This window comes from Manis javanica, chromosome 6 (genome assembly GCF_040802235.1).
Source record: "Manis javanica isolate MJ-LG chromosome 6, MJ_LKY, whole genome shotgun sequence".
Taxonomy (NCBI): Eukaryota; Metazoa; Chordata; class Mammalia; order Pholidota; family Manidae; genus Manis; species Manis javanica.
Window position 1 is genome coordinate 5175357 of NC_133161.1, and position 14995 is coordinate 5190351.

The 14995-nt window shown below is 42.7% G+C and overlaps 1 protein-coding gene across 2 annotated transcripts in view; it reads left to right on the forward strand.

Moving 5' to 3' along the window:
* The window catches only part of RHEB (Ras homolog, mTORC1 binding), a 35203-nt gene extending 22729 nt beyond the window's left edge, over positions 1–12474 (forward strand). For both annotated transcript variants that reach the window (XM_073238196.1, XM_036999410.2), the window contains 6 exons: positions 39–106; positions 5519–5601; positions 6259–6315; positions 6433–6480; positions 7272–7353; positions 11965–12474. In XM_073238196.1, coding sequence (XP_073094297.1) covers positions 39–106; positions 5519–5601; positions 6259–6315; positions 6433–6480; positions 7272–7353; positions 11965–12057 — 431 coding nt within the window. In that variant the 3' untranslated portion in view covers positions 12058–12474. The remainder of the gene's footprint in view (positions 1–38; positions 107–5518; positions 5602–6258; positions 6316–6432; positions 6481–7271; positions 7354–11964) is intronic.
* The last annotated feature ends 2521 nt before the right edge of the window (positions 12475–14995 follow it).

Consider the following 14995-nt stretch of genomic DNA (forward strand, 5'->3'; position numbering starts at 1 on the left):
TCAATTTTTCTAATACTTAATTTCCTTTTTCCCTGTAGCTTTTACAAAATTGATCACAGTAAATGGACAAGAATATCATCTTCAACTTGTAGACACAGCTGGGCAAGTAAGTATCTCTAATATCTGAGAGTCTCAGATAGCGTATGTGGTAGTCCAGGCCCTTCCACTGATACTTAAACATAACAGCAGTGCCAGGAAAACCCAGGTAATTGATGGGTAATTGGCTATTAATAGGCTACCTACTTTGTCTTTTCTAAAACATTTATGGCAGTTTTTTAAAATAATTGTTTGCTTGAGAATTGTTTTCAAATATATTCATAACATTGGGAAGGTTTGTATTCTGGGATAGTGGTTTTCTATTTTCTAAATTTTAATTCTCTATTTGAGAATCATTAGTGCTTTTCCTCCCTTTGCAATACCTATTCTACATGAACAACAAAATAAACCTTTTCTACGAGAAAGGTATGGGGCAGAAATTAGCTGGTTTACATGTGGATTATAGGATTACTAGGTTAAGGAGAATCAGTTTGATATGCTAGACAGTAGATAATAGCCAAAGGTTGAGTAACCCCACCCCACCCCACCCCGAAAAAAGATATTCATAGGTTACTGTAGCAGTGGTGCAAGGGATGGATGGCCAGGGGAGCCTGGAAGCAGTCAGGGAGAAGAATTGAGAAAACTTAACGGGAACAAAGAAACCCTTTAGACAGCCTAACTTCCCCATAACCTGGCACCCAGTGCAGTGTCTACTAGAAAAATCAGTTAGGCTGAATTTACAGCGGTTCTCTGGAGAGTGGAGCTGGGGTGTCGGTGTCTTGTAATCGACAAAAGAGCAAAGCAAAAGGGGGGTGAGTGTGGTAGAATCTGATGCTGTGTTAAGGGGAGGCTCTTTTCTGGAACCTGGGGAGATTGGGATAGACCTAGAATGACGTGGCCTGGTCTGTGGGTTTGGAATGAATTCCCTCTGCTTTGTTTTAAAGTGAACATAGAATGAAAGTGTAACCCCTAGTGAAGCAAGAAAATAGCTGTATTGAGTGGGTTTTAGCACTAAAGAGACCCTGGAGTTTCAATTCTGTGCAACTTCAAAGAAAACCAAGCGAGTGAGTATCTCATAGAGATAAGCATGTAACTCCTCCATCCGCCCTGCACAGTCCCCCAGTGGTGGGGGTGGTTGGCTTTCGTCGTCAGACCTCATGGTGGCTTCCTTAGAGCAGAGCCCTCCCAGGCTTTCCCTCTTCAGGGACCTGTCCAATGGCAGGAGGGCAGTTTGGAGCTTGCTGAGCCCCGGAAGTCTCCCTGGGGAAATGGTGACAGCTTTTATCTTAGGAGTAGTGTGGAAGAGCCTCTGGGTGGGGCTTTGTGGTGGATTCCTAGGGCTTGTATCTTTCATAGTTAAGGTGACTGTAATTTATTTCCTAAAATAAGACACTTTTAAGAGTTATGGGGGCACTGGTTATAGTTTCACTGGACAACAGGTATAAGTTGAGAGAGTCCTGGGCAAAGAAATATGGCCCCATTGTTCATAGTGGGACTTCGACAACATGGAGGGTTTGGTTTGCTTTTATGTCTTTGTTTTGAATTTTTATTAAGTTCCTGGAGAGTGGGGATGAGGATGTGAACTGGTAAACACTTCCGTGTAATGTTACTGTAGAAATACACTGTATAGTTGGCCAGACGAGAACCACTATTTCAGAGTTGTTTGAGGGCTCTCTAGTCTTGCTGCCTGGGTGTGAACCCTGACTTTTCTGACTAATCCAGTGACCTTGAGAAAGTTCATAAGCTTTCCTGTGCCTCCGATCCCTCACCTAGAAGCTGGTGATAATTGTGGTGCCCACCTCACAGGCTTGTTCTGTGGTTAATGAACTTAACAGAGGATTTGATTCTTATTTGTAGCATCTTTGATGCTCCTGAGGCTAGAGCAGTGCCAGCACACAGCTCAGCTGATGTCAACACTGAGGGGGATCTGTGAGTAGAGCTGGCCTGGAAAACATGGCTCTGGAGAGAAAACTGTCCTTACCAAAATAGAAGATGTGAAAAAAAAAATAGAAGATGTGTTCCTCTGAGGTTTTGTTTGGCTCTAAAGCATAAATGTACACTTGGCATCACACCTTTACCTTTTAATGATAGAATAATATGAAGAATGACCCCCAGATCAGAGATCTCAGGGAGTGAGTGTACGGGTGAGGGGCGGCAGTATCAAGGTTGCTCCTTTGGGTTCTGTTACCACCATATATGAATATTGAGAGAATTTTTGCACTAAATGTGTCCATATTAAGCTACCTTGAATAATTTGTTCTCATTGCAACAAAGTAAAGGCTGTATTCACAGTTGGGAGGCTATTAAATGAAAGGTTATCCTAGTATTTCCAATTCATGGCAGCACAACGAAGGCATTCCAGCTGCCGTGGGCCGACCCTCGCTCTGTAGAAGCTGGATGAGGAGATGTGTTGCTGCACCCAGAGCAGTCTTTGCATGTGATTCCTATGGGCTGGGATTGGGTGAAGACTGCTAGCCATGGAGGAAGGTGTTAGGGGCAGATTCTCCAAGCTGCTTCCAGTTACTAGTATATGCTTCCAAGAGGCTTTGTACAGGAACATGCAAGTTTAGTTTTAAGGTATTTTTTTCTCTTTACGTGAAAAGTAACTTATCTCTGTATGTCCATTTTGGAGATTATTCCATATCAGTTCATACAGCCTGTTTTCTCCCCCTGGCTGATAATGAATGCCCTGTTGTTTGGATGGCCTAATGTAACTATTGATCATCAGTTAGGCTCTTCCCAGCCTTGCTGCCACTGACAGTGCTGCCCTCAGTATCTTGTGTCATTGTAGGCAGGGAGTAGTGTATGTAAGCTATCTGCCTGGATGTGGGGCTGCTGGCTCGGAGGGTCCCCGTTTGCATTCTCACCAGCAGTGAGTGCCTGCTCACTACACCCTCACCAACACAATGTGTTACCAGGTCTTCTGATGTTTGCCAATCTGCTAGGTGAAAAATAGTATCTCAGTGAAGTTTAGTATTTTTCTTACTGTTACGGAGTTTGTTTTCCTGTGTTTGAAGACATTTATATTTCCTTGTCTGAATTATCCTGTCTGTGTACTTTGCCCTGTTTCTCTGGGGTGGTTGGTCTTTGCTTATTGATTTGAGGGGCCCTTTCATATGTGGAGACAGTTACATTTTGTGTATGACCTGAATTTGCAGGGTTTAGTTTTGTTTTCAGTTTATTTTGTTGGTGGTTTTTATTTGTACAGTTTTTAACCATGAAGAACTTCTTCAGTTTCACAACATTGAATTTATTAATCTCTTTTTTAACGTAGTGTAATTTTTAAAAAATTCTCCCATCTACTATACACATAGATTCAATTCTCATCTTTAAATGTTTGACTCTTCTAGAATACATTTTTGTTAAGGTTTGACTTGGAGATCCAGCCTGACTGTTCACCCCTAGATGGCTCAGCATTTGTTCCCTATACATTTTGTTGAGAGTTCTTTTTTACCCTTACCAAGTTGAAATGACAGTATCATGCCAATATACCTAATCTATTTGGGTCTTTGTAACCTACCCAGGAGGAGCTAATCATGAGCCAGTATTGTAATATTTTAATTACTGTAGCTTTAGAGCTTTCAGCCCACCTGCCTCTGCAATTGTTATTCCCTCTCAGAAAGTATACTTCTTTATTAAGATCATACCACATTTGTATATTGATTCAGGATTAATCAGTGGATAGCCTTATGATTTCACACTCTTGCTGAAGCCCAGTGCATGCTGTTCCATTTAAGTCTCCTACAAACTCTTGGGAGAATTTTAAGATTTTCTTCAGGTGGATCATACACGTTTATTTTCTTAAGTTTATTCCTAAGAATTTTGTCCTTTTTGGGTTGCTGTTACAGCTAGAGGTCTTTTATATTTTCTAACTAGTTTTTTGTACCGTGCTTCTTAAATGTGATTACTCTTTATTTCCACACCTTCCCTTCAGGGAAAAGGCAGTTTGAACTTTGGATCTACTGTAGCTGAGCTGGTGACTAAAACCACTTGAAAATTTGCTTTTAATATGGGTGGAATGATCTGTCATTCCCAGTAACAAAAATTTGTTTTCAAAAATCAACACTAAAATGAATTCAACTTAATGAAAGTCATACTAATAATAAAAATAAAGGTTCTGGTTTTGCCTATGTACTAAGTTCTGTGATAAAGAAATGCTATTTTCTGGTTAATGACTACTATTTATGATATCAAGGAGTTGATAGTAAAACTTAATTTTCCTGATTTTTTAAGACACTTTACTGTGGTTAATCATAATTCAGGGCAATGATTTGGAGCACCATGGGCATTATAACCATATTTTTGTGGAATTTTGGAATTACAGAATTGCAAAGTTAACAAAGACAGTTACTTGATAAAAGAGGGGCTTGACATGATTTTATATACTAGTGCTTGGGACATTTCACATACTGACAGTTATATTTCAATGGAGAACAAAATGTTTGTATCAGACAGTGGCATTCACTAATGAAAACCACACCAAAGTTAAAGACCTTTTGTGGCTTTAATAACTCTGTCTAAAGCAGTTTGGTAAAGCTGCTTTGTAAATCTGGGTGCTACTAGTGCATTGTTGCATAATATATACCTTTGTTTTGTTTTTGTTTTTGTTTTTTTGGTATCATTAATCTACAGGTACATGAGGAACATTATGGTTACTAGACTCCACCCATCACCAAGTACCCCCCACATACCCCATTACAGTCACTGTCCATCAGCATAGGAAGATGCTGTAGAATCACTACTTGTCTTCTCTGTCTTGTACAACCCTCCCCATGCCCCCCCCACATTATACATGTTAATCATAATGCCCCGTTTCTTCCCCCCACCTTATCCCTCCCTTCCCTCCCATCCTCCTGTATACCTTTGTTTTTAATTCGTAAAGTTGCTCAATAAATAACTCATTTGATTGTCAAAAGTCTGGGTACACTGAGTTGAGTCTAGTGTTTTGATTCTTTTCTCTCTTACTCTCTCAAGTGCTGGTGGCAACCCACTAACCACTGGCAGGTTGGTGCTTAGGCCATTGTGACTTACGTGTAGAGAACAGGTCATGATGATAGAACAATATTAGATATAAAATGCACATTTATTTATAAATAAACCAGTAGTACTTATAATTTCCCTGTGAGATCTAAGAAGTTCTAGACTTTTTACTATAAAAGAAACATGGTTTCCTTCATGGGACCAGTCATCCTGTCATGCCTCCATCCTCTTCTCCCAGGAATTACCAAAGTTGTTAGTTTTACCCCAATAGTCTTTGAATAGCCAGAGTCATTTTTGAATACTGGCTTAAAGCACATTATCACCTCCAAACCAAGTTAAATAAATCTTGGCTAGGTAAGCTATGTTTCTAGAATAATATTTTAATGCAGTTTTCATTTACTTTGATTGTTTTGACCAGGAAATAGGTGAAAACCTTTAGGTAAAGTTTGCTTGTTATGCATTATGAAACTTCACTCAGATGTCATTATTTTTTGTCCCACAGGATGAATATTCCATCTTCCCTCAGACGTACTCCATAGATATTAATGGTTATATTCTTGTATATTCCGTTACATCAATCAAAAGGTGAGCCTCACTTCTGCAGCAGACGTGAGCTTATTTGCTATGGTTCATCTTGTCATGGGATTACTCAGGAATCGGTGATGGTGACAGTTAGACTTAATTATTAGGCTGAATGTTTTTTAGGATTGTCTAGTGGAGCAGTTTATAAAAGGAAAAAAGTTACCCCACAGGTATTCTTTCCCTCTGGTGGAGTAAAAAACTTTCTTACCTCAGCTGACTACATAAATGGTCATTGAACATGATCAGAGCCATTCTGCTATTGAAATGGGAAATACATAAATTGCTTTACATTTTGTGTGTTTTTACCATATTAATGTGGAACACGGGCTGACTGCTACGGCCCTCTAGCTAAAAAATGTTCTACACATGTTTGTTCAGAGATGACAATTGGTGTTTATGTGGTTTGTCCACCCAGTGTTAGACTTTCCTATTTAAATGTCTCACCTATTTCACTTCAGATATTCTCAGTAAGGGTTATGCATGTCAAATACATGCACATGTGGAAAAGATTTGTAGGAAAAAATTAAGGAATTCTTTGTGTCTCAATTTTTTATTAAAATGTGAGTCTATGACATTTTAAGCTTTTCACACTATAAACATTACATCGCATTTTAAAACAACACTAAAATATGTGTCTGATTTCATACTTTTGTTTTATAGTTTTGAAGTGATTAAAGTTATCCATGGCAAATTGCTGGACATGGTGGGGAAAGTACAGTAAGTAGTAGTGACTTCTGTCTCTTGGTAGATGTTCTTATTATAATAGTACCTTCTGAATAATAGAATCTGATACTGACTAATTTACTTTGGCTTTTTTCCCCTTAAAATTAATAGAATACCTATTATGTTGGTTGGAAATAAGAAAGACCTGCATATGGAAAGGTACGTCACTTTTAATAATTACTGATTTATAAAGTCAAGTGTAAGGTGATTCAGTTGCTGAAGCTCCATTTTTAATTGCTCTTATGGCATAAGTATTTTTAGTTGGAGCATATCCATGTTTCTTTGTTGAGAAAGGTGGCAGCAGTTGTGCATAGCAGAAGCTAAACTGCAGTATAAATCTCACCTACCTAGAAAAATTTTTCCTTTGAAAAAGAAAGAGCAAACATAGAAAATTATCTTCAAATGGGAAAAAAAAAATTTTCGCCACTTTGTGTAAAGCAGACTCTAAAAAGACAATGGTAGCCCTTATTCACAAATAGGTTTTTGAGTATCAGGGTTAGGATTAGAGCACTGGATCCGGGGGGGGAAGGGCCCCGTTCCCGGGGAGCACAATTCTAGAGGGGAAGAAACTTCCTGGCTGAGTGCCTACAGCCTGGACACAGCAGATTTGAACTGCAAGCTCTTTCAGAATTGCCCCTGTCCTTGGGTGCTTACACCTAGCTAACTATAAAACAGTCGTGGTTACAGATACTGGAGGATTTAAAGTGCAGTTGTGTTCTCTGAACTGTAAGAGCTTGCTGGAGCGTGGGCAACCCCATAAGGCAGTGGTCCATTCTGTTCCTCCACTGGGGCGCGAGTGAAACGCTCCGCATCACACACTGAGCCAGGGCATTCTGCTGCTGCATAAGGAAGCAGACTGATAAAAGTGGAGCCTGTTTCATAAATCAGTTATAGATGTCTTATATAATAAAGAGCAAAGTGCCTTTTAACTAGAATTTCCTTCCCTTCAGGGTGATCAGCTATGAAGAAGGGAAAGCGCTAGCAGAGTCATGGAATGCAGCTTTTTTGGAATCTTCTGCTAAAGAAAATCAGGTCTGTATTTTTTGGTTTTGCACTGCGTTTCGTCAGTTGCAGGCATTTGTTCATAGTGTTTGCCACCAGCTTATTGCACTGTTTGCTCTCTATTCTTCCACCATTTCTAACATCGACATAGGAAGGTAGTGTTAGTTCAGTCAGTATTCTGCTTAAGGTGGGACCTGGAATTTTTGTAGGATAAACAGAAGTTACTGTAAAGGAAATGCTACCTTTGTGAACTTACATTACTATTTTTGTTTTATATTAAAAGCTGGTACAGAAATAAGTTCAGACATAGAAAAGAAACCGGAATGATTTTAAATCACTTTGGCAGTGACTTTGAACCTGCACCTCCCCTGTTCTGTAGGGTGAAACACAGCAAGAGGTGAATATGTTGTTTTTAACACAGAAACTATTAAGAGCCATTTTACAGACATTAATTACCAATTTGAGTCCTGTGGATGTCCCTTTAAAGTCATGCCTGGGAAAGGATGTTGGTTCTACGTCAGAAGGCTTCGTGCTCCTCTGTCCTCTTCCTCCCATGGCTTTAATTTAGACACAAGGCCCAACGTGGTCTTACTGACCTCTGTAGTCTCCATTTTGGCCAGCACAGTGTTTTTGTATCTAGGAGGTGCTCAGTCAACCCAGGTATCCCTTGGTATTCACATCTCTGTCCCTGCGTTCAGGTAATGAGGGATATCACATCTGTGCAGTTGGTTCCCAAGTTCCAGATAACAAGGGATTTATCAGAATCCCTCCAGTTCCTGGGTGCAGATGGTCAGAATGCAGGTAACGAGAGTTGGTACAGTAAGGGATACCTGTATTTTTGTAATTAAATTAAATCAAACATTTATTTGTGACTAATCTAGCCTTAAGATCTTGAACCCGTCTCATTTTAGAATTGAGGAGTTTATGACCCAAAGAGGTAAATGACACTTCTAAGATCACTTTATACTTTATATGGTCTAAGAATTAGGACCAAATTTTAAATCTAACCCAAATTTAGTCCTCTTTCTGTACACCATGCTTTATCGTGGATGGGAAGAGGGGCCTAGTGCATGACCAAAGTATAGCAGAGATTAAAGTGTTCTTGGGGAGAGAGAGTTTTTTCTGGGTCAGAGAATCTGTGTGTGAACCTTGATTGGAATCTGGTTCTAAAAACCCTAGTATAAAAGACATTTAGTAGTGTTGATGTTCTTAGATCCAATGATGATACTGGGATTATGAAGAAAATGTCCTTATTCTTAGGAAATGCAATCCAAAGTATTTAGGGGCCAAGTTCCATCATGTCTGCAACTCACTTTCAAATGGGATGGATGGGTGGACAGAGAACAAGCAGGTACAGCAAGATGTTAACATTTACTGAATCCAGATCGAGGAGCTTGGTGGTTGTTGTGCAGTTCTTTGTATTTTTCTGTGTGCTTGAAAATTTGCATAATAAAAATGTGAAGGGGGTCAAAACATACGGACTCTCGGTTGTAAGATAAGTAAGTCCCAGGGATTTCACATACAGCATGGTGACTATAGTCAGCAATATTATATTGCATATTCGAACCCTGCTCAGAGGGTAGATCTAAAAAATTCTTATCATAAGAAAAAAACATTGTAAATACAGGTGACGAGTGTTAGCTAGACTTACATTGTGATCATTTTGCAATTTGTACACACATCAAATCATTGTTGTATTCTTGAAACTAACATATGTATATTTATGTTGTATCTCAGTTTTTTAAAATACTGAGGCAGGGAGTGCAGTTGAATGGGTCCAAGCTATCTTTGGGTCTGTTTGCTAACTTCACTGTGTTTCTCTTTGGTGAAAATCTGAGGGTCCTAGAGTAGCTATTCTCTGACAGTGTGAGTAAAGAGGCATCGTCATCAGTCTTGCTTTGCTAGTGGTGTGGGTTCACATGACCCCTGTGCAATGTGCCCTTATACATGGACCCTGAGTACATGTGTGACTGGGCATGTGTGGCAGGTACTTTGTTATTCTTACAGCAACCTCAAAGGCATAGACACCTTACGGACCCTGCCTCCATGAAACTGAGAGGGGCTGTTGAGTAAGGCATGTGGCCTCAGCTTCATTTGTCTGTCTGAGAGTAACCTGTGATGATTGGCTTAAAATATATTTTTTGGGTCTTGGGATGCAGGCCTTTTCTCTGTCTAGTTTATGTGACATTTTACTATGTGTGAGGGTTTTAGTGTGGCCCTGGGTTTACCCTTTAGTCTCTGGGTCTCCTTTGAAAGGGAGTGTATATGCTGCTTTTTGAGTACCCAGATAGAAGGTGAATTGTGTGGAAGGCCTAAAGTTAAAATGAAAAAATTTCAACTACTATAATTCTTTCAGGTTTTGATAAATAATTGCAAATTCATCTGGTGTTAAAAATATGAAAGAAGTTAAGGGTCATTCCTATATAGTAGCCTCAAACATCTTCAGCCAGACGAGCTCAAGGTCGAATGGGCCAACGGACATTAGTGTAGTCCCTGTGTGCTCTAGCGCAACTGTCAGATCAACGGGTACCTTATTGGACAAGAACTGAATCCTTGAAGGCAAAAAGATTCCTGTACGCAGATTAAGAAAACACAACAGCGACATGCATACGCTTGGAAAGCAGTGGTCCTGACCCATTTGCTTAAAGGCAGGGCTTGGCGTTCCCAGCTCCCCATGTGTCTCATCAGGCCCCCCGCTCACCTTGTCTTAGAATGTGTGAAGGGAATCAGGTGGGAGAGGTCAAGTCATGCTCATCCCTGACATAAGAGCTGTGTGTGGTTCCAGTGCACCCGTGCGTGAACACTCACTGTTAGTTTGGTAGTGAGATGGCGAATTGGTCTGTGGTATAGAAAGACATGCACATCGATAGTCATGTGATCAGAGGCCAGTCTGTGTGAACTGTTTAAATTTTTTATTGGTAAATTTCAAGTATAGCTTGTTCATAATTTATTTACCAAAAATCCAGTATTTTAAAATAAACCGTCATAAGTGGAGTTCAGTCAATTTCATTGCTAACAAAGGGCTTGGTAGTAAAAAATTATCAAGTCGATGAGAATATTGTACTTGGAAAGGTTTATGGGTCTGGTTTATTTACTGTGGGGGCCTTCAGCTATGTTTCAGCACATTGATGAAAGAGAATATACTTAGATCACACAGATAATCAAGGAGAGGTCTAAGATTTATCTAGAAAGCCAGTTCCAGGCACACTGTATTCTCTTGGTAAGAGTGTGACATGTGTTTTTGCAGACATTTTTCTGTGCTTTTTTGGGGTGAAATCATTTATTTGCGTAATGGGAAAAGAGGAGACTTGCTGAAGCAAGTCCTTGGTTAGACAAGAGGAGTGAGACCTGGGCCAGCTTTAGCTTCTTTAGGAGCGCCTCATCCGCACGAAAAGGAGCCAGAGCAGAGGGCCCGGACTCGAGGGGCTGGTCAGCGTGGCGGACGGAGCGAAGTAGAGCTCTTGAGACTGCTGCTTCTGCTCCCAGTGTTCAGCTGAGTGAGAGTGGGGACGAGCTTGAGGCTGAAGGAAAAGGCATGAGACCTTCTGGGGGCAGGGGAACAGGACTGGGGAGTATAGTTGGACTGCTGGGCAGTGGCGAAGGCCCCCTTTAAATTCAGGGTGCTGGAGCTAAAGTGAGACCACTTGGCCGCATGTGTCTCCTTGGGCCGTGCTGGCACCCAACTGGCGAACCTTGGCAGAGAAGGGGGTGAAGGGTGGCAGTAGCCCGCAGAAGCTGCACTATCCAGGGAGAAGAGTGAGGACCAGAAGTGGTTAAGGGGCAGGGAAAATACAAATCAAGGCCACGGATCCCTGTGGGGTTGAGACCAAGAAAAAGTCAGAAGGAAGCTGGGTATGGGGTACTCCACACCGGTGATGGAAAAGATGTGGTTTTGGCTCATCACAAGATGTAGGCACTGCCCCTCAAGGCTTTGGAGAACAGGGGCCTTTCCCGACTATCACATGAGTTTAATGGACAGGGACTGACGGTTGGTCTGAGAGGATCTCCCGCCCAAAAGGAGTGACTGGAGGGCTGGTAGGGTTGCCCGGGGGTCTGAGAGGCCGAGGCCTGGAAAGACAGGTCATCAGAGGGAAGGACACAGGTCTGAGCATGGTGTTCGAGACAGTGATGCTGTTCCAGAAGGAAGAGGGGGAAGACAGCTTTGTGTGGCCTGAAAGAATCGGGGCTCAAAGGAGACGTCTGTCACGGCTTAGAGGCAAAGCCTGAGGGCTTTTGGGAGGTGGGAGGAAAGACAGTGAGAAGTGAGAGGCGCCCCTGGGAAAGGGCTGCGGGGACGGTGCTGAGGCTGATGAGGGCCCGCTGGGGAGGGGCAGACTGGCACTAGCCCTGAGGGCTGAGCAGGTGGGACAGGGCGGTCAGGACGAGGACCCCGGGGCTGCCTGTAGGGACCGGGTTCAGAAGCGCGCTAGGAAGTCCATGCGGTCTCCGACAGCTGGCTCTGGGGTGGGGATGGCATGGGGCCCGAGGCTCCTGCAGCTCTGGGGCCACCTTCCCGGCTGTCACACCCGACTCCATCTGCAGGAGGGACACGGGGCTGGCAGTGGCCTCCCCACCTGCTGGCAGTGGAAGCGCTGGGTCCACATCAGCAATGATACACTCGGTTTTCTCTTTGCTTTTCAGACTGCTGTTGATGTTTTTAGAAGGATAATTTTGGAGGCAGAAAAAATTGATGGAGCTGCTTCACAAGGGAAGTCTTCCTGCTCGGTGATGTAATTCTTCCACAGAACCTGAGGACACTGGGAGTCTGGCCTACCTGGAGCAGCAAACTGCTCGTCATCTGAGACAAACTGCTTCTTTCTTCTTATGTTAACCTGAAAGATTTCATTTGGGTCAGAGCTTTTTCCCACCCCCCCCACCCCCTTTCAGATTATGTTAAACTCTGACTCTGTCCAAATGAGTTCACTTCCATTTTCAAATTTTAAGCAATCATATTTTCAATTTATATTGTATTTCTTAATATTATGACCAAGAATTTTATCGGCATTAATTTTTCAGTGTAGTTTGTTGTTTAAAATAATGTAATCAAAATGATACATATTGTTACACTACTATCAACTAGGCTTGGATATATCAGTGTTTCTTTCATTGTGTTAAATGTATACTTGTAAATAAAATAGCTGCAAACCTTAATCCCTTGTGCTACTTAGCGTGGCTTTTAAAGAAGAAAACCTTGTCCCCCTGAGGGTTTCTTTCCCAGCCTTCAGGATGGCTCTGGGCTGGACTCTGGGAACCGGCCAACCGTGTGGCCACGGTGGGGTGCAGTACCCACAGGGCCCGCTGACCACAGGGGTGCCACTGACAGTGGGCTGTCAGGGAGAGGGCATGAGGTGGGGTGGATCCTGATCACCTCAAGCTGAGTGGCCCTGGGAGTCTGTGACGGAAGCTGGTCCCCTCTAGCTCCTCAGCCCCCGCCTCGCCTGTGCTCCTTGCAGGTGGGACTGCAGTGGTCGCCTAGCAGGTCCTCTTTGTCACCCTCTGGCTTGTCTGTTAGTCACTTGTGTCACCTTGTGCTTACCTTGACATCTGGGGCAGACAGGATCAGGTTTAGGAAGTAGATCGCTGGTCGCCATCCCAAAGCACCCAGCAGTTTCACGGGTGGGGAACGTTGCCCAGCGTGTCCCGTGTAGGGGCCTCGTCGGCCTCCTTCAGACGCAGACCACATGCCTCCTGCTCTGGCGCCTCGACTGGAGGTCAGACTTCAAGTTGAGTGTTGTATTTTAAATGATGCCCCTTCACAGCTGAAACTTCACAGGGCCATTTCTACAGATAAGCAGACATTACTGACTATTAATAAAATATAAATTTGCTTTGTAAGTGATTTTTAAAGAAAAACTTTTTAGAACATGCCATGATTTTGGATCTTTTAAGTAATTTTGTTTTGTCATTCCAGGGTGAAATTTGAGCCTTAGAAGACCTCTACCAAGTACTTTTTAAGTAAACAAACAAGATTTGACACTACAGTATTGTTATTTATTGTCCAGGTTTATTCTTAGACCTAAACTGCGTATCAGTCAGCACTCAATGTCTGAGACTACATGAAGTCTGGGTCCAGTTCATCCAGCCAACCATCTTCATCTGAAGTTATTTCTGTGTAAGTGGGAACTTTTGGTAGCATATCCATACTGGAAACTAAAGGTCACCTCGCACAGAGTGGTCCCCAGAGGACTGGATCTCCTATGTGGAAGTTATGTGGTATTCCTCATCTGGTGCAGTTCACCCCATCACTCGGATGTTCACTGAGCACCTAACCACGTGCTGGACGTAGTCCTAAGTGCCGTGAACACATCGGAGGAATCTGCACCCCTGGAGAGCTCACATCTGACCTCGCACCCTGGAGATGGCCCAGTCCTGCCCTGCAGCACGGCGATCCCATGCAGACACTGACTTGATGGGTTGAGCATGTTAGCTGTTAGGTGCTGCCAGCATTGCTGCAGCTCAGGATTTTCAGTGATGGGCAAGCTCACTGCCTCCAGACCATAGTACAGGCCAGTGGTAGTACCCATTGCGCACGAATGTCCTGGTGTGCTTCACATTCACGCTGTGGGGAAGGTGCCACCCTGTGTGGGGGAGAGGAATCCACCTTTGAGGCGTCAGCTGTTGGTTAAGGCTAGTAGCCAAGTTCACTCTGTGCCTCGTATAGGTTTGCTAAGATGATACCTGAGCTTCTGAAGAAATTCTCATTACTGCCAGGTTTGACTTAAATTCTTGTTTAGTACTGTGTTTCATCACTCTTCTAAGACTTTTTTTTACGTTTTAACATTTCTGAAATCAGAATGAGTGTCGTGATCAGTGGTAAAGCATATGTAGTAAAAGTAAAAATAATGTCCTTGGTGGTTCCTGGCAGTCTCAGATGCATTGACAGACCACAAACACAAATAGAAAACTACATATACAAAACTATTTTGCAGCTCATAAGAAGTGCAAACTATAAACTCACAAGTTAAAATTAATGTGATTGAGTTTTGCTGAAACTATGTTGTCAGTCTGCTGCCCTCCCAACCCCAGGTCTCCCCACCATGTCACCGATGGTGCTCCCGCCTAAGTTGCTCAGCCTGTCCATGTTACCAGACCCAGTGGACGTTTCTGCCTTCTTTCAGGACCTTTCAGTGGCACGGCACGCAGCTGGTGACTTCCTTTGAGAGTCTCTTTCCAAGGTACCACGTTCTCCTGGCTGCTCCCAGCTCTGTCACTGCTGGATCTCCTTCGCTGATTCCTTCTCTGTCCAACCTCTCTGGGCTCATCTAGTTCAGATTATTACCATTTTAACAGTGTATAGAAACTTGCTTTCTGTATACAGCTCCATCCCTCCCCCTCATTTGTGCTGTTACGAATTACAATTTTACTTTTTGCATAGATTCTGTGCTCTCTTCCTTGACCTTACCAGTCACACAACTTTCACTCTTGTTTTCTAAAGAGTCCGAAATTCATATCGACCTCTGTGGGCTTATCTTGTCTTAGATGTCCCATAAGCATCTCAGATTTGTTCTGTGCAAATTAAATTACTGGTTTTCCTCAAAACTCTGATCCTCCCCTAGACCATGTTTCAGGAAATGACACTGTTTTCCACTGGATACTGAAGCGGGTAGGCTGTTTGGGAGCCATCCTCAACCTCTTCCCACAGTGCTCCTCCCATTCCGTCTACCACCAGGTC